At 41.4% G+C, this 23,162-nt stretch overlaps 1 protein-coding gene across 1 annotated transcript in view; it reads right to left on the bottom strand.

Annotated features, from left to right (window-relative positions):
* The window catches only part of LOC136884743 (dystrophin, isoforms A/C/F/G/H), a 1,317,506-nt gene extending 1,296,590 nt beyond the window's left edge, over window positions 1-20,916 (bottom strand). Inside the window, exon 1 of the mRNA XM_068230054.1 lies at window positions 20,630-20,916. Coding sequence (XP_068086155.1) covers window positions 20,630-20,651 — 22 coding nt within the window. The 5' untranslated portion in view covers window positions 20,652-20,916. The remainder of the gene's footprint in view (window positions 1-20,629) is intronic.
* Window positions 20,917-23,162: the final 2,246 nt, after the last annotated feature.

Raw genomic sequence — 23,162 nt, 5'->3', positions numbered from 1 at the left:
AACCACAAAGAATTTGCCAAAAAAAAGCAAAAGAAAACATACTGAATAGGCAAGATGAACGTTATAATGTGAAACAAGTAAAACAGAATCCACAATTAAGTGCGCCTAAGATCCGCGTAATGGTGGAAGAAAGTACGATGAAGAAAATGTCAAGTCAGACAATTCGTAGGGTATTGTGGAAATATGATTATCACGGTAGACGACCACGGAAAAGGCCATTTGTTACTAAGAAAAACCGACAAGCCAGAATGAAATTTTACAGAGAGTATGAAAACAAGGATTTTACATTCTGGAACAAAGTTATTTGGTCAGCTTACACCAAAATATCTCTATACACTTCGGACGGAAACAGTTATGTATGGAGAAAAGTAAATACAGCCAATTAACCTGCAAATATGCTACCCACCGTAAAATATGCAGGTGGATCAATTATGATTTGGGGGTGCATATCGTTTTCTGGAGTGAGAAATAGCGAAATCATCAATGGCATCATGGGCAGATGGGGTTATTTAAACATTTTAAAGAACAAAGTCAAGCAGAGTGCAGTAAAAATGGAGTTGAGGTCTCGCTACATCCTTCAGTAAGACAATGACCCCAAGCTCACAGGTGATATTTGCAAGCAGTGGCTGATATGGAACGTACCATCGCAACTGCGAACTCCTGCCCAATCCCCTGACTTGAAACCCATAGAACATTTATGGGTCGATCTAAAAAGAAGGGTTCAGGCAAGGAAACCTCAATCACTTGAGCAGTTAAGAAGTAGGCCTATAGTCAATGAAGAATGGGGTAAAACCGACCCAAGAGATGTGAGAAACTGGTTCATTCCATGCAGCGAAGGGACAATTCTCAAGGCCAGAGGATACTCATCAGAGTATTAAATTCAAGGTAACAAGTGTTTTTGAGTGAACTTTTCATTTTTTCTGTAAGTGTACAGACAAGATTGTTGCAGGATGAAACGCCCGGTTTTGGTACATTACTTGTATGTGTATTACATTGTAAGATCACAGATCCGTTTCTTTATTATTTACATTATTTAATAGTGTATCTATTACGATATGGGCAATAAAATACAACACAATAATTGTATACAAAAGTTTAACAGTTATTTCGTTGCAATAAATTGGTGTACAAACAAGACTGTTATGCACTGTATACAAAGGAATTGTACAATTTGGTGTTGTTGACGACAATATTCACTTTGCTATTTACATTTTACAATTTACAAGTTGCAGCAAATTGCTAGTTTGATAAATTTGTATACAAAGTGCCATGTCTTATTTAATTCAGTGTCCTGCTGCCTTTACATTTTGTGATAATCTGTTGTAGTGTATGTATAAAACTATAAAAACACAATACCTATTGCTATTACTACCACGTTTTATTTTTAGAAGGCTAGACGCCAGTATGTTAACGATGTGAGGAATAGAAAAATTACTTGGCTCCTAGATTTAGAAAACATTTGTCATGGCCTGATGTATTCTACTGCCCCCATTCATAGGGGGTACATTACTCGTGTAATATCGGGGTGTAGCTTATTAGTCGTTTTTTTAACTTGACTGATAAAAAATGAAAATTTCCAGTGCAGTATTAAGTGGTAACATTCTTCTTTGTCCTTTAATAGATTACTGCTCTTTATATATCTCTTGTTTCTAAAAGCCCTGGAGAAGAAGTGTTGAGTTAGCTTGGTCTCTGTTTTTCTTTTCTGTTAGCTTTGTTTAAAATTAAAAGACTCCTCACTCGTGTTGTTCCTTTTCTGTTCCTTTGTGCGTTATCACTCCAGACCATGTTTTTAAGAGTTAAAGAGAGAGAGAGAGAGAGAGAGAGAGAATGTATGTGTCTCAAACAAGTAGCAGCAGTCCATTAAGCTGGATTATTTGTTCCATCGTGGAATTTTTCTCAGAAGGAATGAGGAATAGATTGCTATTTCTCTCTTTATACCGGGTGTTCCCAAATATACGTGAAGTAATCGGAGCATAGATAGCACAGGCCTAAGAAAACAATACGTAAATGAAAAATATCTCCATGAACATACGATGCGCCTTGTTGCTGATCGTTTAAGAATCATGCCTGTCTATGTTTTCAGTTTAAATGGAGGGTATTTCATACGAATTTTGGCGTCAGGAATTCTGTCCAAGTCTCTCGCATGTAGGATGGCCAGGGTTTTCGAATGTTAATATATAATAAGTACATGGAAAATCTACGTCAAAATAGCAAAAGAACTCCGCTAGAGATGGAAAACGGCACAATTTCACAGGTGCCCTCCTTCAAATACCTTGGAGAAATTATACTACCATCAGGATTAGACAGTAGTGCCAATGTAGAAAGAAACACCAAACTACATAAGGCATACAGACTGACGTGGAATTACTACAACAAAAGAGTCATATCACGTAATGCAAAATTACGACACTACAAGACAGTTGTATTGCCCGAAGCTTTATATGCCTCAGAAACCATATGCTTAGGTGGTCACTCTAAAATTACAGAAATTGAAAAGCAGGAGCGGAAAATTCTCAGGAAAATTGATGGTCCTACGAGAGAAAATGGAATGTGGATTAAGAGGAAAACAGCGGACCTCTACTCCTTCACCGACAGGTTTACTGATGCTGTACGGAAAAGGCGCCTTAATTTCTATGGCCATATCTACAGAATGAACAGCGACAGACTAACTAAAAGATTATTCAAAGTAATCAACTCAAAGAAGGTCAAAATAAAATGGCTAGAAGAAACTAAGGCGGACCTCCAAGAAATAAATATTACAGACGACATCATGGAAAATCGTGGAGCTTTTAGAACCAAAGTAGCTAATCATAAATTTAGGGAGAAACCAAAAAAGACAACTGGTAGGAAGTGGTCGACAGAACGCAAGATGCAACACAGTGCATTCATGAAGAGATTTTGGGAGGATAAGAAGGCACAAACCATCAAACCAACTATCAAGTTCAAACGCGCTCTATGAATGGGCATAACGAAGGAATAATAATAATAATAATAATAATAATAATAATAATAATAATAATAATAATAATAATCGGTTCTCTGCCTATCAGCAGGTTTTAGCATGCATTTTCCAAGCCGATCAATCATTTTAGTCTTCCAGTATCTTACAGGCCCTTCAGGAACTCTGAAAAGTGGTGGCAAAAGGGGCTCTGGTTAAGACGCAGCAGGTCGTTATCCTACTTAGGTTCCAAAATGGGTAAAATATAAATATGTAAATAAATTCACTGTTAATTTTAATCTTATACCAGTTGTATAGTATTATTAGAAGTAATTTCACATACCGTACTGTATATGAGTTGACTATGTTTGTAAGATATTATAAGTAGAATTTTGTAAACAATATAAATTTATTAACGATGATGTGGTGTTTAATAGAAAAAATTATTAGCGTAAATTGTATAATATTGTATTCTAGGAAAATTTTCTTCGTCTCCTGTTAATTTAAAATTTAGTGCTTGACAATAATGTATTTTAGTGTACCATTTGCCACTGAGGTAGACACCTCATTTGCAAATAAAGAGATTTTGATTTTGATTAATTTCCACAATGTCCATCATCTGATAGGCCCTACCTCTTTCTTCCTCTCAACCTTCTCCCTGTAACTTTTCCTTCCACTGCCTGTGCTAAGAAACATTTCCTTCGTGAACAGTGCCCTAACCAATTATTCTTTCTGTTTGTAATGGTTTCCAATATTGTCGTTCTTTATTCACCTACTATTTCCATTACTACTGCATTCCTTAATCTGTCTTGCCAGTTGATCATCTCCATTTTTCTCCATACCCACATTTCAAAAGATTTCAGTCTTCTTTCTTCCTCCCTTCTCGAAGTCCAAGTCTCAGACCCATAGATACAAAGCACGACAATAACCACTCATCAGTACCCTTTGCTTCATGTATACCTCCTTGGCCATTGCGATCCAGCTCTTCACCTCATCTAAACAATTTGGATCACTTTTGATTGTGCTTCCTAAACATCTGAATGCAAATACTTGTTCTATTTCTTCACCTGAGAGAACTATCTTTGCTGTTATATCCTTCTTCTTACTCATGATCATTTTCCTTAATCTTCTTTCTGTTAATTTTCATACCAAAGCTTACACACTATCTGCTCAATTTTTACAGCATGATATTAATCATTTTCTCAGTTTCTGCTAGGACCACCATGTCGCCAGCAAATATGATCCATTCAATTTTCTTTCCACCCACATCAACACCTTCCTTACCTTGATAACAACTTCAACATATTACATTATTAGGAAGCACAAGCAGAAGTGATCTACAGTGACAGTCAGAATTTTTCGGACAGAATAATCTACAGGATGTACCAAAACTCGACGGCAAAAATTTAGGAATGGATTCCTCACATAGAGAGACGAATAAAAGGTTATGCCAACATAGGTCCGGAAACGTATACTTACAGATTTATTCAAACTTTGTGACACGAACTAATTCTAGTAATAATTTACATGTCCTCATGCAATCATCCAATCGTCTCAACAACAGAGGTTCGCCATTAACATCTGGGCAGGCATTGTTGGTGATTCCTTTTTGGGACCCTACGTTCTTCCGAATAGGCTTACTGGACAGAACTACACGAATTTCTTGCGTACTGCATTGCCTGATTACTTGGAAGACATGCCACTTGCATCCCGTCGACAAATGATTTTCATGCATGATGGTGCTCCCGCACATTTCAGTCTGAGCGCTGGATAGGTAGAGGAGGACCGATTGCTTGGCCACCACCACGCTCTCCTGACTTGAACCCCCTGGACTTTTACCTGTGGGGACACGTTAAGTCTCTCGTGTATGCGACTACTGTTCCTGATGAAGCAACTTTAGCGCGGCTGTGTGCTTGCATCCGGGAGATAGTAGGTTCGAATCCCACTATCGGCAGCCCTGAAGATGGTTTTCCGTGGTTTCCCATTTTCACACCAGGCAAATGCTGGGGCTGTACCTTAATTAAGGCCACGGCCGCTTCCTTCCAACTCCTAGGCCTTTCCCATCCCATCGTCGCCATAAGACCTATCTGTGTCGGTGCGACGTAAAGCCCCTAGCAAAAAAAAAAAAAAAAAAAAAAAAAAAGAAGCAACTTTATGTGAGCGCATTTTGACAATCTCTCAGGCAGTACTCACTACACCAGGCATTTTTGATCGCGTGTGTAACTCCATGCGACGACGAGCGGAGGCTTGTATGCAAGCTGAAGGTCGTCACATTTCCTCTGATACATGCTCAAAGTGTTTCAGACGATGTAAATGTATAAAAAGTTTGAATAAATCTGTAAGTATACGTCTCCGGACCCATGATGTCATAAACTTTTTTTTTCTCTCTCTCTCTCTCTATGTGAGGAATCCATTCCTAAATTTTTGCCGTCGAGTTTTGGTACACCCAGTATACATGTATTACCCCTATTATTAAAGAAAGAACAGGTAATAAATTCGAAATTACTGAACTCTGAATCTTATGCACTTCGTAGGTACTGTAATTATCCAATTGCGATTTGTAGATGAGTTTACAAAGTAATAATACCTTTTACTTATTTGAGATACGAAAATTTGCTGGTCAATATTTTTCGGACAGGAGAAGTTTAGCTACTCAAGGCATGCTTTGCACTTGTTATGTTACTGTGCAGGCAGATCTCAGTCAGTGCCTTCCTCATGCAAAAAGCAGACGCAACGATTCACGGGTGAAATGGAACGCAGAGGAAAGAACAGTACATTTGGCCAAAGGCAATTAGTAATATTCCATCATGGAAAAGGGAAAACATATCGATAATAATGTTATTTGCTTTGCGTCCCACTAACTACTTTTTAAGGTCTTCGGAGACGCCGAGGTGCCGGAATTTAGTCCCACAGGAGTTCTTTTACGTGCTAGTAAATCTACCGACACGGGGCTGTCGTATTTGAACACCTTTAAATACCACCGGACTGAGCCAGGATCGAACCTGCCAAGTTGGGGTTAGAAGGCCAGCGCCTTAACCGTCTGAGTCACTCAGCCCGGCAAAACATATCGACAAATCGCAGATTGGCTGAACATGAAGAAAAGTACTGTGAGTGATATTATCTCCCGATACAAACTGCAAGACAGAATTGAAACTTTGCCACTGACAGGTCACCCGAGGGTCCTTAGTAGGAGAGAAGAGGGCAGTAGTAAGAAAAGTGAAAAGAAACCACGTCTTACTACATACAATATTGCTGCTGCAGGTGAGACGAGTTTGGAAAGAAAATCAGTGCAAGTACAATCCGGTGGGTGTTATATAGAGGTGATTATCACGGGCGAACTGCAAGACGGAACCCCTATATCAATAAAATAAATAGGATCAAGCGACAACGATTTGCTAAGGAGCATCTTAGGCAAGACATGAACTGGTAGAAGACTAATTTTCTGCGATGAATCGAAATTCAATGTTTATGGCTCAGATGGGCGCATCATAGTTTGGAGACAGTCCGATAAAAAATTAGAAGAAAGAAATATGAAGGCGACGGTAAAACATGGAGGGGGACATGTTATGGTTTGGGACTGTATGTCGGCTCAAAGAGTAGGTGAGCTGGGTTTATAGACGGAAATATGGACCACCGCCAGTATCTTCAGATTTAAAAAAGCAACCTGAAAAAAGTGCAGAAAATATGGGAGTTGGGGACTGTTTTAAATTTTATCAGGACAACGACCCGAAACATACGGCCTATAATGTACAGCTATGGTTGTTTGACAACTATCCTAAAGTTGTGAATCCTCCCGCACAAAGTCCTGACATTAACCCCAAAGAGAATCTATGGGATATAGGCCTACTGGAAAACAACATCCGGAAACTTCCCATAAATTCCAAAGCTGATGTGAAGAGACGACTGCAAGAGGAGTGGGAAAAATTGTCCCATTCCACCACAAGAAAACTCGTAGAGAGCATGCAGAGACGCCTGACTGAAGTGCTTCGCAGGAAGGAAAGAATACGAAGTATTAATATTCCTACATGGACTCTTGTCCGAATATTTATGAACAGGCAATTTTCTATTATTGTAATTATATTCATAAGTTTGCAATTTTTTTGTGTATCATGAAATGAAGTGCACATTTATTTTTGGTATCTGTATGTGTAGCTATTCATTTTGGAGTAATGAACATTAATTTATATAGGACTATGTTTGTTATTAATCTTTTTATGTTACATAGAAAGGAACTCTGCCTGTCCGATACTTTACGACGGTCACTGTATGTTGTTTAGATGAGGTGAAGAGCAGGATTGCAATGGCAGACAGGCGAGAGAACAGACTAGGTGCCAATGCCATTGACTTCAGATACAGTTTGATAGCTACCAACCAGTTAGTTCATTGCCGGATCACGTGTTTCCACGCTGCCCATCTAACCATGACATTGGAAGACCTGCTATATTAAGCCTGACGTTGCTGAAGAGAAGAGTTATTGGCTCATTCCAAAGTGGAACGAACTGAAAAGATGAGAAATGCACACTATAATTGAAATCTCATAAATGCTTGTGATAAAAGAAAGGATGAATACATACACACGTACACTCGTGATCACAAGAATTCCGGGTAGAAAGGAAAACAGGTAACGTTTGGGCGTAGATTTTGCCCAACCCTGAGGATGAAGGGGAAGTAAGCGAGGCAACGTCACATGTGTTCGTATTCCAGGAGGTGTGGCCTGTCACGTTACACACTTAGAGGTCACTCCCAACTCCATTCTCTCGGGAACTGATTAAGACATTTCTATTATTAAACATTCTGGCTATATTGGCTTTTCCTAATCAAGGAAAACAAATAATTTTATTGTGAAGAAATGTGATGGCATTTAAAAGTTTGATCAGTCCTGACAATAACTCCATAGGAACAGTTTTCTAAACACCCTTGCGTCTCTGATGATCATAATTAATGCCAGGTTATTTTTAATTTGGTCGTTGAGGTTAAAATAAATTATTATTATTATTATTATTATTATTATTATTATTATTATTCACGAGTTCACAGAACCCACGCTATCATTAAGTTCAGCATATAGCATATTCACATACTTTGTATGTTTAACGGAGTTATCGAAAACGCTAACATTTCAGTCAGCCTTCGCACATAATTATAAAGAAAATGGAGAATTTGGCCCTCAGTGAGTTGACATACACAGTACGTCTTGCCTTCAAGGAGTCGTGCGGTTTTTCCCCTCATTCCACACTTTCTTCATTGTCGAGTCAGGGGGACGTGCGCGCAGGCGAGGAAGCAAGTACCTTCTCCCCCCGGGTGTGTTTCGTTCATGCTAGATATCCCGTATTTCGCTCTCTCCACCTCTCCTCACTCTTCAGATGTGTGCATGTGTTACGCGTCTAATGGATGTGACCAATGAGAGCGAGTGTGTCAGCAGGTACTGGGTGGTTCTGAGGGCTGAATATTTCTGGCCACGAAATACTAAAGATCTCGAGTCTACAAACAATAAGGACATTTGAGACGACCTGTTCGACACACCCTCATCGACAAGCTGTGACTTCCATCTGAGGGTGGGGCCAGGTATTCCCTGCCTGCCGTAAAAGACAGCTAAAATAGTACCCAGACACTGTCATCTTGGCAACCACGGTTCCTCTAGCTGAGTCTGGCACGGCTTCCACTCGGATAAGCTAAGTTGCCTTCACCTTTCGTATCCGACCTCCCATGGTTAACGAGGCCAAGGGTGACATTCATTTTCACGCCCTTCAGTTTCTACAACTTGGTTTGACGTTCGCACCAATACAGATAGGCCTTATGACAACGATGGGATAGGAAAGGGCTAGGAATGAGAAGGAAGCGGCCATGATCTTAACGTACAGCCCCAGCATTTTCCTAGGGTGAAAATGAGAAACCACGGAAAACCATCTTCAGGGCTATCGACAGTGGAATTCGAACCCACCACCTCCCGAATGCAAGTTGACAGCCACGTGACCGAAACCACGCAGCCACTCACTCGGTCCTTCAGTTTCTTTTGCCGATACCTTCATTTTTCCAAGTGTCGGACCTCCTTTTCTCCCCCTCCATTTATATTAATACAGGATAGTTGCCCGACTGTACTAATCACCACCGCCACTACCACCCCGATGGTATTAAGTTTGCGACTCCCTTCGTGGCCCTTCCCTATTTATTTTCGATCCTTCATTCTTTGAAGTGTCCCACCTTTTCAGGTTTTCCTTTCGATTAGTGTCCGATATATTGTAGTTGGTCTTGCATGAAATAAAAAAATAAATCGATTATGCATGGCCGTAAGACATCTGGCGGTATAATTGCAAAAATTCGAATGTTTTCCTTTTTTACAATAAAGCAAAGAAATATAGGTTAAAAATGAACTTTGAAACCTATTGCAATGGCTGAGGTAAATTCAGGTACATCACATGAATACCTTCTTTTTCTCTTCATGGGGCCTCTAAATATTACTTCCTAATTAGCGTCGACCTCTAAGATCTTTTGCTATATACCATGTTTTTTCCCCTCCATTCCCACCTAGATATACCTGCTCCCTTCACAAAGCTGCAGGTTGTTCTTATTGGGTCTTCTTGGATTCTTCCTCTCTCTTCACCTCGTAGTCCTAGAGTGGAAAGTCTGATTTTACCCAGCGGCTCACATTCGAAAAGTATGTGTTTAGCTGATTCCTCTGCTTCAATTCATTTCCTACATTTATTGTCTCTTATTAGCCTCCGTGGCTCAGACGGCAGCGCGTCGGCCTCTCACCGATGGATAGCATGGTTCAAATCCCGGTCACTCCTTGTGAGATTTGTGCTGGACAAAGCGGAGGCGGGACAGGTTTTTCTCCGGGTACTCCGGTTTTCCCTGTCGTCTTTCATTTCAGCAAGACTCCCCATTCTCATTTCGTAGCATCTATCAGTCATTAATAAATCACTTTGGGAGTGGCGAATCCATCGTACTAATAGCCTATATATGGTTCATTCATTACATCCCTGACCCGGGCAATGACTGGAAAACAGGTTTTAGATTTTCATTGTCTCTTATTACTCCAATCCAACGTAGGTGTTTTTTCAGACGGCAGTGTCCTGTCAACAGTCCTACTACCCATCTTATAGCTTCTCTCTTGAGTTTCAATAGTTCTTTAGTATGCTTCCTGTTTGGTCCTTTTATCAGGTTCTTTGCAAGCATGCATCCTGGAGTATTTTTCCAGTTCTCCATTTGTACCCATTTTCCTATGTAGAGTCGGGCTTCACCACAGGAAATCCCGCATACAGGTTCTGGGTCTACAAAATGTGTTCCTGCCCCTTTCCTGGCCAGTTTATCTGCCTTTTCATTTCCTTCTGTACCTGCATGCCGTGGTACCCATATTATTTTGACAATGTACTTTGAGAGCTTCAGGAGAAGTGAACAGCAATACCAGACAATCCTGGATGTTATCCGGACTGCTTCTAGTGCCTTAATGTCCGCTTGGCTGTCAGTAAACATGAATACCTTAGAACTCTATACACAGTGAGGACACAAATATAATAGCAGACAATGAAGACTGCTGTGATACACAAAACAAGAAATAAACATTTCTTCTTCCCCCTCAGTAAGTCGAAAAAAATGGAAGGGATCAGACACTTCAAAAATTAAGGTATTGGGCAAAGAAAGACAAGGGCCACGAAAGGCATGAAAACGAAAGACTCCTTAATCCTCGAGAGCTATAATACCGTTGATACGAAAATTTTACTACATGTTGGGTTAGATATTCTCAAGTTGGCAACAAAACAAAAATCAGAGTTCCAAGATGGAAATTATGTTGGCTACGTTTTTCATAGTCCGTTAGGAAAATGTTACTATGCCATTTTAGGTTAGATGAATTATTATTCTTAAGTTGGCAACAAAACAAAAAACAGAGTTCCAAGATGGAGATTATGTTGATGTTACTTTTTTCAACCGTCGAGGTCGGAAAAGAACAAGGGAGATCGGATAGGATGGATGGATGGATGAAAGTGAGGAACCTGACACAAGTAAGTGGAAGCAACCCCAGGACTCGGCTAAAGGTCCCGAGATCGCTAACCCACGCTCCCAATTTTAGATCCTCTGGGGCCCCGTTTAGTCACCTCTTACGACAGGCGGGGGATACTATGGGTGTTATTATACCACTCTCACCAGTGCAGGGGGAAGATAAATAGAAATGGGATTTTGCTGCATACAGTTAATGGCCCGCCTTTGTGATGTAGTAAAAAATGAAATGGCGTATGGTATATAGTGCCAGGAGTGTCCGAGGACATGTTCGGCTCGCCAGGTTCAGGTTTTTTGATTTGACTCCCGTAGGCGACCTGCGCGTCGTGATGAGGATGAAATGATGGTGAAGACGACACATACACCCAGCCCCCGTGCCAGCAAAACTAACCAATGGTGGTGAAAATTCCCGACCCTGCCTGGAATCGAACCCGGGACCCCTCTGACCGAAGGCCAGCACGCTAACCATTTAGCTATGGAGCCGGACTGTGATGATGTGGTTAGTGTGATTAGCTGCCACCCCAAGAGGCTCGGGTTCGATTCCCGGCTCTGCCACGAAATTTGAAAAGTGGTACAAGAGCTGGAACGGGGTCCACTCAGCCTTGGGAGATGAATTGAGTAGAGGGGAGGGTTCGATTCCCACATCAGCCATCCTCGAAGTGGTTCTCCGTCGTTTCCCACTTCACCTCCAGACAAATGCCCGGATGTTACCTAATTTAATGCCATGGCTGCTTCCTTCCCTCTTCCCTGCCTATCCCTTCCGATCTTCCCATCCCCCCCCCCCCCACAAGGCCCCTGTTCATCAAAGCAGGTGAAACCCAAAGTCTCACGCTCTTGGACACTGCCCTTGAGGTGGTAAAGGTGGGATCCCCTGCCTAGTCCGAGGGAAAAACCAACCCTGGGGGGTAAATGGATTAAGAAAAAGAAAGAAAGAAAGAAAGAAAGAAAGAAAGAAAGAAGACAGTTAATGGCCAGGGGGAACTTGGGATCCTTGACCCAAAACCTGTACCTCAGAGTAGGGATATTTTGTACGCATGCTGTTTGTCTTCGATGTTCCCTCCAATTTCCTAAGAATAAGATTCAGTTGTTTGCTGGGATTACTGTAGGTTATTCTGTTCTAAGTAAATTTTGAATGTCTGAATTATTGTCAGTCTGCATTTGTTTACTCTAAGGTAAGAATCTTTGTACTATTTCTTGTTATTAGTAACATAGCCAGCGTTCTTTTTGCACAAAGCCACATTGCTGATTTGTAATAGATTTAGTGAACTGTTACGTTAAATTTATGAACTCACTATAGAGGTACTTAGGATACTTTCACATCCATAAACAACAGTAATAAATGGATTTTAATTTTTGGATTCCAGATGCCACAACGCTACCAAAGAAAGGAGGGTGCCAAACCCAGGGAGCCCATTCCTGCAGAAATTATGAAGAAGGCAGTTCAGAAGTTTTTTGCTGGTGGTGCCCTGCATACACATACAAAACAAACTGGCATTAATAGGAATTCTTTAAAGAGATATGTTCAAAGATTCGGCACGAAGGAAGCTCTAATCTGAAGCGTAAGGGTTCAACTTGACGTGGACTGCTTATGTTTGAGGTAGGTTCCTCCTTTTGAACTTCCTAGCCTGTCTCGCTTGTTCTATTCAGATTTCGTAGGTACTGTATGTGCTGTAGGAGGACTAGACAATGTAATTCCCATTTTTCATAGCCCTCAATATTATTTCATTAAGACTTACAGAGGGTCATGAGGCAAACAAGAGAACTGTGGCGCGCGCACAACACACACGTCGGCTATTGTTTTGTCATGTAAGTACACAAACAGAATGCGAATTATTACCAATGGGGTTTTGGATCTGCAAGTGATCCACCGCGTCTGCTACTTAATAACAGCAACTCATCCATTGCAGGTTGCAAACCTGGGATCTCATCTTGCAAGTAATGATGCGGGAGATGTATGAACAAAAATCAACGAAAGCGGAAGGATTTCTCGGCAGTTCAGAAAGCGGAAGGGAATAGAGAAGCAAACCCCGAGGGAAAAACCTTAAACGAAGTTCGGTTTTACCATATCCTGCGGCTTCCTATACAGTCTTCTTCTGTTTCCATACTAAGGACGGTTGTACTTTAACAATTCCAGATCTTACCAACACTGCCTTCGTGATGTACAGGCCGTACTGTAGCTCCGATGACGTCACGCAAAGAGGCGAATTGTTTCCTCCGTTCGAACCCTGCAATGCAAGGACATGATACGTCTGTACCATGTAATTAAGAAATATTCACCACTGTTGTATTAATATTAAGTACAGGTGAGATCACTAACAGCTGTAATCGCATCGTAACTCGTAAGTCAGGTCTATGCAATGTTACGGGAAGTAGGTTTGAAATGCGATCTACGCGGTCACAGCTTCAGTGTTATACTAGTAAATGTTCCCAACAAATAGCTATTATGCATTAAGACAAATACGGAGGCAACAAGCGTACAATATTAATAATAATAACAGTAGACTTTATCTCCATACCTCCAGACAGCCATAAATACAGTAGCTTTCTTATTTTTTTCTTTTCTTGACACTTCTGGCACAATCATTCGAAGACTTTCTTGAGACCTTTTCTTCCACACAAACATTTGAATCATTTTCTGTTTAAGAATAGCCCATGCTTTCCCAAACATTAATGCACTGACCAGCAAGATATGTTAGTTACTTCCCACAATAATGGAAATTGCCGAAGAATTTTTTTTACTCGCATTAATTTTGGGGAGAAAAAGGCAGCGCGCAGTCAACATTACTAACCCAAGGAATAACCATATGTAGGTTCAATTTGTTACTGTCCACTTTTATGCTTGTTCTGTATCAACAATAAAATACCCCGCTGTAAATCTGTGTAGCAAGAAAGTCAAAAGCAGAACTCATCATCAGTTCTGCAAAATGAGTGAAACATACTCCTTTTTTCTTCGTAACTGGTACTTTTTCGATTGGGATTTTCGTTTTTCATAAAGGTAACCTGCTCTCATACGAAGAAAACGAAAATATTAATGTATATTTACTTGTATATTTGTATTTTCACCGTGGTACGCACTAGTTCTTAGCATTGTGGCAACTGCGAACTTTCACACGCTGTATTTAAATTTGAAACACGTTATATTTCCACAAAAACGTGTTATACAATAACAATTAAATGAATAAATTCCACGAGAAGTAATACATCCCTTGAATTTATATTACTCACCACGTGAAGATACCATACCCAACCTAAGCTATGAGGTCTCACTATCTTAATAATAGCTGTTTACGTAAATCCTGATGTGATACATTTCAAGAATACGCATTCAATATACTTAAATATAAATTTCTTTCCTTCAACAGTCAATTATCCAAAGAATGCCCCCAATCTTTTCGACTTTCATTCACAAATACAATGTGTAACATTCGCTTAGCTCGCCTCAATTGATCAGCTGATGGGCTTGGCGCGCTTTCTACAGTACGGCCTGTATATTACGAAGGCAGTGTTACCAACTACGGTTTTAACTCCTAGATCGGTCCCACAAATGCAGTCCAAGACAAATTGGCTCTACAATGTTGACAAGAAGTATGGAAACTAGAACCGCAGCTGGCTCAATACGGAGCGAGCTCACTGGTCCATGTAGGACAAAGGATTCTGAGGGCCCTACACCCTTATGTTCCGATCAATAGGATTCATCACTTCGTATGCTCAAAGTGAAACAGAAACAACCACTTGCAATACTACAACGTCAGTGCTCTGTTAAAGTCGGTAAACACATGGAATTAACGTAGTATTCTCGAAAGAGCTGGAGAGGGCTAAAGAACGCAAGAGTATTGGCAAAACAGAGAAGAATTTGAGAAAGGAATGAAGTTAAGGAATCGCAGTCAATGGACGGCGGAAACCAATATTATGTTTATAGAGACCAACTACTGTATACACTCACTGTTCCACTCAGGAAATGCAATGCAATAATACACAGTTTACTAATCAGATAATAATAATAATAATAATAATAATAATAATAATAATAATAATAATAATAATAATAATAATAATAATAATTTTGGAGAAATTCTCATATAGAAGAATGAGCAAAACAGAAGAGAGAATCACAAGGAAAATTATGGGCCCTATTTAGAAGAATGACATGAACAAACTGAGACCAGAACAAGATTTACACATAGCATTAAAAAAAAAAAAAAAATAAACAGGTCATGCCTTCAGAAAAAGAAAATTAAGATTCTATGGTCACCTGCACAGAATGGACAAAGACAGATTAACAAAACAGATTTTTAAACCAAAACAAAACCAAACCCCATGGAACAACAGACCCGAAAGGCCATGGCCTACCGAGTAACCGATGCTCAGCCCGAATGCCTGCAGATTATGAGGTGCCGTGTGGTCAGCACGACGAATCCTCTCAGCCGTTATTCTTGGCTTCCCAGATCGGCGCCGCCACCTCACCGTCAAAGAGCTCCTCACCTTTACTCACGTAGGCTGAGTGGACATCTAATCAGCCCTCAGATGCAGGTAAAACTTTCTGACCAGGCCGGGAATCGAATTCGGGGCCCCCGGGTAAGAGGCAGGCACGTTACCCCTCTACCGCGGGGCCGACAAACTTTTAAACACTATTCAAATGTTAAAAACCCAGCATTTTTTAAAGAAGCCGAAGATGATTTGGAACTCCTCAACATCAAAACAAAGTACAAACTGCAAATAGAAAATAATTTAGGAAAGCAATATTTGATGGTAAATTTCCAGAGAAAGACAAGAAGAAACCAGGCAGTAAATGGACGGACGAAAGAACACAACACCAAGAAAGGATGCTCGTTTGGGAAGATAGGAAGAAACAATTGTTTCATGTGGTCCCAAGATTGCCTGCGAATTGATTATTAAAACTTAATTAAACAACCGTTCTAACTAAACAATCCTAAATGACGACTACGTCGGCAGCCCTGAAGATGGTTTTCCGTGGTTTCCCATTTTCACACCAGGCAAATGCCGGGGCTGTACCTTAATTAAGGCCACGGCCGCTTCATTCCAATTCCTAGGCCTTTCCTATCCCATCGTCGCCGTAAGACATATCTGTGTCGGTGCGACGTAAAGCAAATAGCAAAAAAAGAAAAAAAAATTAAGGCCATGGTCACTTCTTTCTTTCCCAGCCCTATCCCTTCGTCGCCGAACGACTTGTGCGTGTCGTTGCGACGTAAAACACTCATACTTTAAACAAATGTAATCAGCTTTCTGTCTGTCCGATTCGTTGGCTGGATGGTCAGCGTACTGGCCTTCGGTTCAGAGGGTCCCGGGTTCGATTCCCGACCGGGTCGGGGATTTTAACCTTAATTGGTTAATTCCAATCGCCCGGGGGCTGAGTGTTTGTGCTGTCCCCAACATCCCTGCAACTCACACACCACACACAACACTATCCTCCACCACAATAACACGCAGTTGGCAGAGGCCGCCCACGCTCATCGGAGGGTCTGCCTTACAAGAGCTGCACTCGGCTAGAAATAGCCACACGAAATTAAAGTTAAAAGCTTTCTGCCGCGGGTTCTAGAACATTTCGTACCACTTGACCGGCTGATGACATTAAAATATTAAGGAGAGGATATTCCGTACCACTTGAAAGAGTGGGAAGTATTGCGAAGTAATTCGTGTATTCATTTGTGTATCCATTGTCCACTAGTGGCGCAGAAGCCTCCTCACGGTTTGACCACTACTGATGTTAACATTCCGTCGGGCGCAACTGATCTGATTGACACACGTGTTAATTCTTACCTCGTATTCGTCTTCAAGCCCATATTTATTTTACTCACCTGATAATGAAATAATGCAGCAGTTTATAAATATTCACAATAATAGTAATATTATCCATTCTTGTGCCCGCGAACACGATGTGTGTTTCTATTGTATTGTTTTATTTCAAAATGTATACTTCAAAAGAGCCTGTGTGGCTCAGGCGGGTTCCGTGGTTCAAAGCCCGGTCACTCCATGTGAGATTTGTGCTGGACAAAGCAGAGGCGGGGCAGGTTTTTCTCCGGGTACTCCGGTTTTCTTTAGCATATTTCATTCCAGCAACACACTCCAATATTTCATTTCATTTCATCGGTCGTTCATTAATCATTGCCCCAGAGGAGTGCGACAGGCTTCGGCAGCTGGCACAATTCCTATCCCCGCCGCTAGATGGGGGCTTCATTCATTCCATTCTTGACCCAGTCGAATGACTGGAAACAGGCTGTGGATTTTCATTTTCACTCAAAAATGATAATATTTACGTAAACATAAATATAGTTTAAAGGGAAATTTATTAAAATAATATAGAAGTTTTCTTCTGCAAATATGGTAAATGAAATGAAATGGAGTATGGCTTTTAGTGCCGGGATATGCCAGGACGGATTCGGCTCACCGGGTGCAGGTCTTTTGATTTGACTCCCGTAGGCGACCTGCGCGCCGTGATGAGGATGATGTGATGAAGACAACACATACACCCAGCCCCCGTGCCAGGGAAATTAACCAATGATGGTTAAAATTCCCGACCCTGTCCGGGATCGAACCCAGACCCCCGTGACGATAACCATTTAGCCATGGAGCCGGACAATATGGCAAATTATTTTTGATTCTGATTTCTGAAGTGTCTGTCAGGCTCATTACGCCTGCTGGCGTGGGAATGTAATTCCAATTTGACATCAAGTGGTACGGATTGTCTTGGCGTACATATTTGGGGATTACGGGAAAACCGTTCGCTGGTAGATGACGACCTAGGTGGTACGAAATGTCCGGACACCTCTGCGGCTTGGGACGCTCTTCGAAGTCAAAACCTGTATAAAAACTGAGCTTGCGAGAGGATCAGTCTGAAGGTTACTGAAAGTATTCCATTTGCCAGCTTGACAGATAATGTAAGCAACGGTAGAAGTTTATTCGCTTTGGTAAGGGGAGTGTTCTTTAATAATTATAAACAAATAAATTTTGTACTCTTATCTATATGCATAATTTACGTGGTGCCTTTGCTGGCGGGACCTAGTGTTTACAGTTCACTGTTTTCTGGTATAGGCTAGAGCAGTTTTGTTACTTTCATTGATCTGTCTCTGTCTTATTCTTACTTGCCTTTGATAATACGAAAGTAACTGAGGTACGAGCGATGCTAGTAGGCCTAATGCTATTCCTTATGCAGCCAGTCCCTGCTATGAATGTTGTGAAATTGTTGCTCATAGGGTCGGTTGGTGCAAGCAGTTCAGTGGGCTTGCCAGACTGATATGTAATAGCAACTTCTGGCTCAGTGAGGAAAGCAACGGGGAAACTGTCTCACTCCTCATTTCCATTGTACGCCACTTCAGTGATGCCTAGGCCATGTATGACAGCTGATGGCGGAGCTGTTGAGGATCCAACCAGCCTTCGGGCTGATGACTAAACATACATAATACTGACATGATGCACAGGCTTCTAAGTGTTTGGGATGAAATTTGTTCTTATTAACAATTACTACTACAGTATTGTAGATCGCGAAATATTATGATAATCTGAAGCAGGTCGCACAATAAAGCGTCGTGAACGACTGCAGGGGGATCTACTGTAGGCTATGTAGTGAGATGGACAGCAGATAATGGGATGAAAAGTCAAGTTGTAAGTTTCCCCTCCGTTTTAATTGCTGATTGATGGAGTGATAGTATCCGATAGGGAACAGTGTAAATACCTAGGTGTTAAAATAAGGAATGATCTTCACAGAGTAAATCATATTAAGTTCACGAGGTTGTTAAAGAAAGGTTACAGGTCTCCTCACCTGGTTATGAGAGTATTTAAGGATTGTAATAAGGATGTAAAGGAGAGGGAGTATAAGTATTTGGTAAGACCACAATATTAGAGTATGGTTCCACTGTACGAAACCCACACCAGGATGTCTTGATACGTGAACTGGAACAGATCCAAAGGAAAGCAGCACGATTTTGTACTGGGTAATTTCCGACAAAGGAGTAGCGTTACGAATATGATACAAACTTTGGGCTGGGAAGACTTGGGAGTAAGGAGACGACATGCTCGATTATCGAACTATGTCGTATGTCAGTTGACAGATGGCGTGGAATGGCATTAGTAGCCGAATAAGCTTGAACGGACCTTTTAAAAGTAGGAAAGATAAAGTCTGAATTCAAGAGGGCAAATTGGCGCAAATATTCATTTATAGGACAAGGAATAAATTGGAATAAATTATCAAGGGAAATGTTCGACAAATTTCCAAGTTCTCTGAAAACGTAAAGGCTAGGTAAACAACTGATAGGAAATGGGCCGCTTGGGCGGCAGTCCTAAATGCAGATCTTTGATGACTGATTGACGAATTTGCCTACCTCTGTTTTACGGTATACAAACAAAATGCCTTGTGGAGTTTTTGTTATTGTTCCCATATTTCGCTGTAAACGATTAGTTGATAAACTGCAGCATAAAACCAAATAAGTTATTTATTCATCAGCCGGTGACTAAAGCCTTATTACATAACGTACACCTTTTTCGTTTGCCACGCTACCAGCACGCAATGACAATGCAACATTCTTAGATATTATAGTCATATAAGAAACAAAGCTTACGAGCAGTTATGAAACTTTCTTTCTTTATTATATCAAGCTTATCTACTTTGTGATACTGACCACGCCGATCTTCCCGTTTTCATTTATCGGTTCTTAACTTCGACAAACTTGTTCTTCATAAACTATTTCCATTTTAATGTGATGATAGCATTCAGAGAAAGCTCTGCACCTGAGTTGTATGAAAAAAAAATCACTTTTACCATAATGTTCGTTCATTGAATCTGCTTTTATCACACCATAAAAATACCATCAGGCAGATAGACAGTCCGTGACGTCACGCCCCGCTGGCGTCCCTGTGGGCGTGCATAGCCGGTGGCAGCGATACCTGAACATCATGCACGGTCCCTCAGAAATCCGCTAATGTTCCAGTAAAATCTGTGTGTGTTAAAAGTAAGAATTAAATCGTCATAAATTTTCCACAAGCATAAGAGTGCTTTGGGCCCTCCCACTCCCCGTGTAGGCTAGATAATTTAAAACGTTAGCTCGCACTTGGGAAACAACATGTTAACAGGCTGACGGTAAACATTATCACTCAGCGAAACAGACAGAACCTTTCGCAACATGTTCAATTAGTATACGGCGTCAGAATGGTCCCTTACGTAACACCTATCCAGAAAGGAACATTCCGGCAATCAACATTCATCAGGCCGGCGTTAACATCTCGAATAATACAGACTTTCTGCGAAACCAGTCAGATATTCTCGAAAAGTGCAGGGTATCAAAATAAGGCAAAGCAGAGCGGAGCTGAATTTCCTACTTCTTCTAAGCTATTATAGCAGTCTGACTAGTATTTAGAATATTATGGATATCCAACTAAAGTAATTAACAATATTAATTAACTTTACTTGGTGTGTTGGTGATAGAATTAGTGTCATCCGAGGCCTAGAAAAATCAAATAAACAGTCCTGAAAATTATACAGTTCAAGGGAATGCCTTTGGACATATTAGAATGCTTTGTTGTTATTTATTTTTTGTCTGAAGCTCAATAACGCAAGCTTTCATTCATAAACATGTTTAGAATAAATATTACCGGTAAAACTACATTACACGATATATTTAAAGACACGAGAATGGGATTTAAAAACTACTAAATAAGCATACTCGAAAATGATTATTTACTCACCAATATAAATATTCTCCATCATGAGTAAGCTCCAAAACTTCGGAATGAATACACAGACACTTTAAAAATTTATTAAACACACGATACTCCTTAAAATAAAGAACACACACTGAACAACTGCAACTTGCAAATCACCACTACACAATTGGACGTCTAAACATTCTTCTCACAAATCTTACACACTTTGGAACACAAAAGATAAAGTCACACGCATCACAGATATTGAACCAGCACTACGTCTACCGATACTCGTGTTGTTTCGCGTGCTGTATATGTTTTGTAGCGCCACACACACACACTTCTCCATTTGACAAATGCCCGAAGACTGATTACCCCAAAGCTACGCGGCGTTGAACAATCCTGCGGAATGAAGCTCCCTTACCCCCACCACTTACCGCTCCTTACTTCTCCAACCACTAGAGGCCGTGCATGGAACTTGTACTGCCGGCGTCACGTGGTACTCGGCAACAACAACGCGCTAGGCAAAGCCGTCTGGAGAGAAAGAGAAGGAAAAGAAAACAGCATTTCTTTGCATCGCCCGCGAAAGATTGGCCACATGGAACGGTACCAGTGGATTTATTAGTTGATTCAGAGCAATTACCATTGTTTAATTAGCGTACTGATTTCACAATGGAAGTAATAAGTACTCATGATGTTATTCCATAGCCAATAGCAGCGATTGGGAATTACAAGTGTTGGGAGGGGTTTAGTCATCAAAATTGAAAACCTGTTTTCCAGTCTTTGACCGCGTCAGGGATGTAATGAATGAATCATACATAGGCTATTAGTACAATGGGGTCACCACTCTCAAAGCGATTTATTAATGACTGGTAGATGCTATGAAATGACAATGGAGAATGTTGCTGGACTGTAGGGTGACAGGGAAAACCGGAGTATCCGGAGAAAAACTTCTCCCGCCTCCGCTTTGTCCAGCACAAATCTCACATGGAGTGACCGGGATTTGAACCACGGTATCCAGAGGTGAGAGGCCTACGCTCTGCCGTCTGAGCCACGGAGGCTCACGGCGGGATTATACAATTAAAAAGTGATTCAGTATTTGGCTCCACACTAACAAAGTAACAGACACTAGACAGAACTGAACAGGCACCTTGACTCAGTGAGGCTTCCAGACTGACAAATGCACGCGACACGCGGATGACCTTGGCAAAAATATACCCCTGTTACCCTTCGTCGCAGAACATGCTACACGGGTTTCCGCTACTTGCTGTGGCAATATACAATTCGGTTAGCCGCGACGAACGACATTTTTCGTGTGTTTCCTCTAAAAATTTTCCTTAATAATAAAGGAAATTGTCCGCCTCTGTGGTGTAGTGGTTAGTGTAATTAGCCTCCACCCCCGGAGGCCCGGGTTCGATTCCTGGCTCTGCCACGAAACTTGAAAAGTGGTACGAGGGCTGGAACGGGGTCCACTCAGCCTCGGGAGGTCAAATGAATAGAGGTGGGTTCGATTACCACCTCAGCCATCCTGGAAATGGTTTTCCGTGGTTTCCCACTTCTCCTACAGGCAAATGCCGGGATGGTACCTAACTTAAGGCTACAGCCGCTTCCTTCCCCTCTTCCTTGTCTATCCCTTCCAAACTTGCCATCTCCTCACAAGGCTCCTGTTCAGCATAGCAGGTGAGGCCGCCTGGGCGAGGTAATGATCATTCTCCCCAGTTTCATCCCCCGACCCAATGTCTCACGCTGCAGGACACTGCCCTTGAGGCGGTAGAGGTGGGATCTCTCGCTGAGTCCGAGGGAAAAACCGACCCTGGAGGGTAAAGGGATAAAGAAGAAGAAGTCTGCTAATAGCTTGGCTCTTCAGAACACTCACAGAGAAGAACACATCTCTTGAATATGATTTCTAAGAAGCCTCGGAAATTCGATTCTAGATTGTAATCTGAATATGCCATTCGCTGAAAACTGTTGACCAGGATCATACTGTCGTCGTTCTGTATTTTAATATAAGATTTTGTAGTGTACTGCAATCTGAATATCGTCTGGCTCCATGGCTAAATGGTTAGCGTGCTGACCTTTGGTCACAGGGGTCCCGGGTTCGATTCCCGGCAGGGTTGGGAATTTTAACCATAATTGGTTAATTCCCCTGGCACGGGGACTGGGTGTATGCGTCGTCTTCATCATCATTTCATCCTCATCACGACGCGCAGGTCGCCTACAGGTGTCCAATCAAAAGACCTGCACCTGGCGATCCGAAGTCCTCGGACACATCCCGGCACTAAAAGCCACACGCCATTTCACTTCATCTGAATATCAACAAAATTCACTTGTATCAGTGTCCTTAAAACTACACTCGGGCATGCGCGCGTCACACACACGCACAAGTACCTTCATTATGTTCTATCATCATATTGCAACTATAAACCCCCCGCACCCCAATCGGTCGATCCTATATACGCTACGGCCATGGTTCCAAAATAACAAAGAATAGACTAGCTTCAAGAACACTGAACAACTTTTCAGGTTAGCTAAAGAAAGGAATGCTTTCTACAGAGTGATCGCCCAACGTTTACGG

Source organism: Anabrus simplex, chromosome 13, assembly GCF_040414725.1.
Source record: "Anabrus simplex isolate iqAnaSimp1 chromosome 13, ASM4041472v1, whole genome shotgun sequence".
NCBI lineage: Eukaryota > Metazoa > Arthropoda > Insecta > Orthoptera > Tettigoniidae > Anabrus > Anabrus simplex.
Note: the sequence above shows the minus strand (reverse complement) of the source record. Positions and strands in the feature narration are given on the sequence as shown.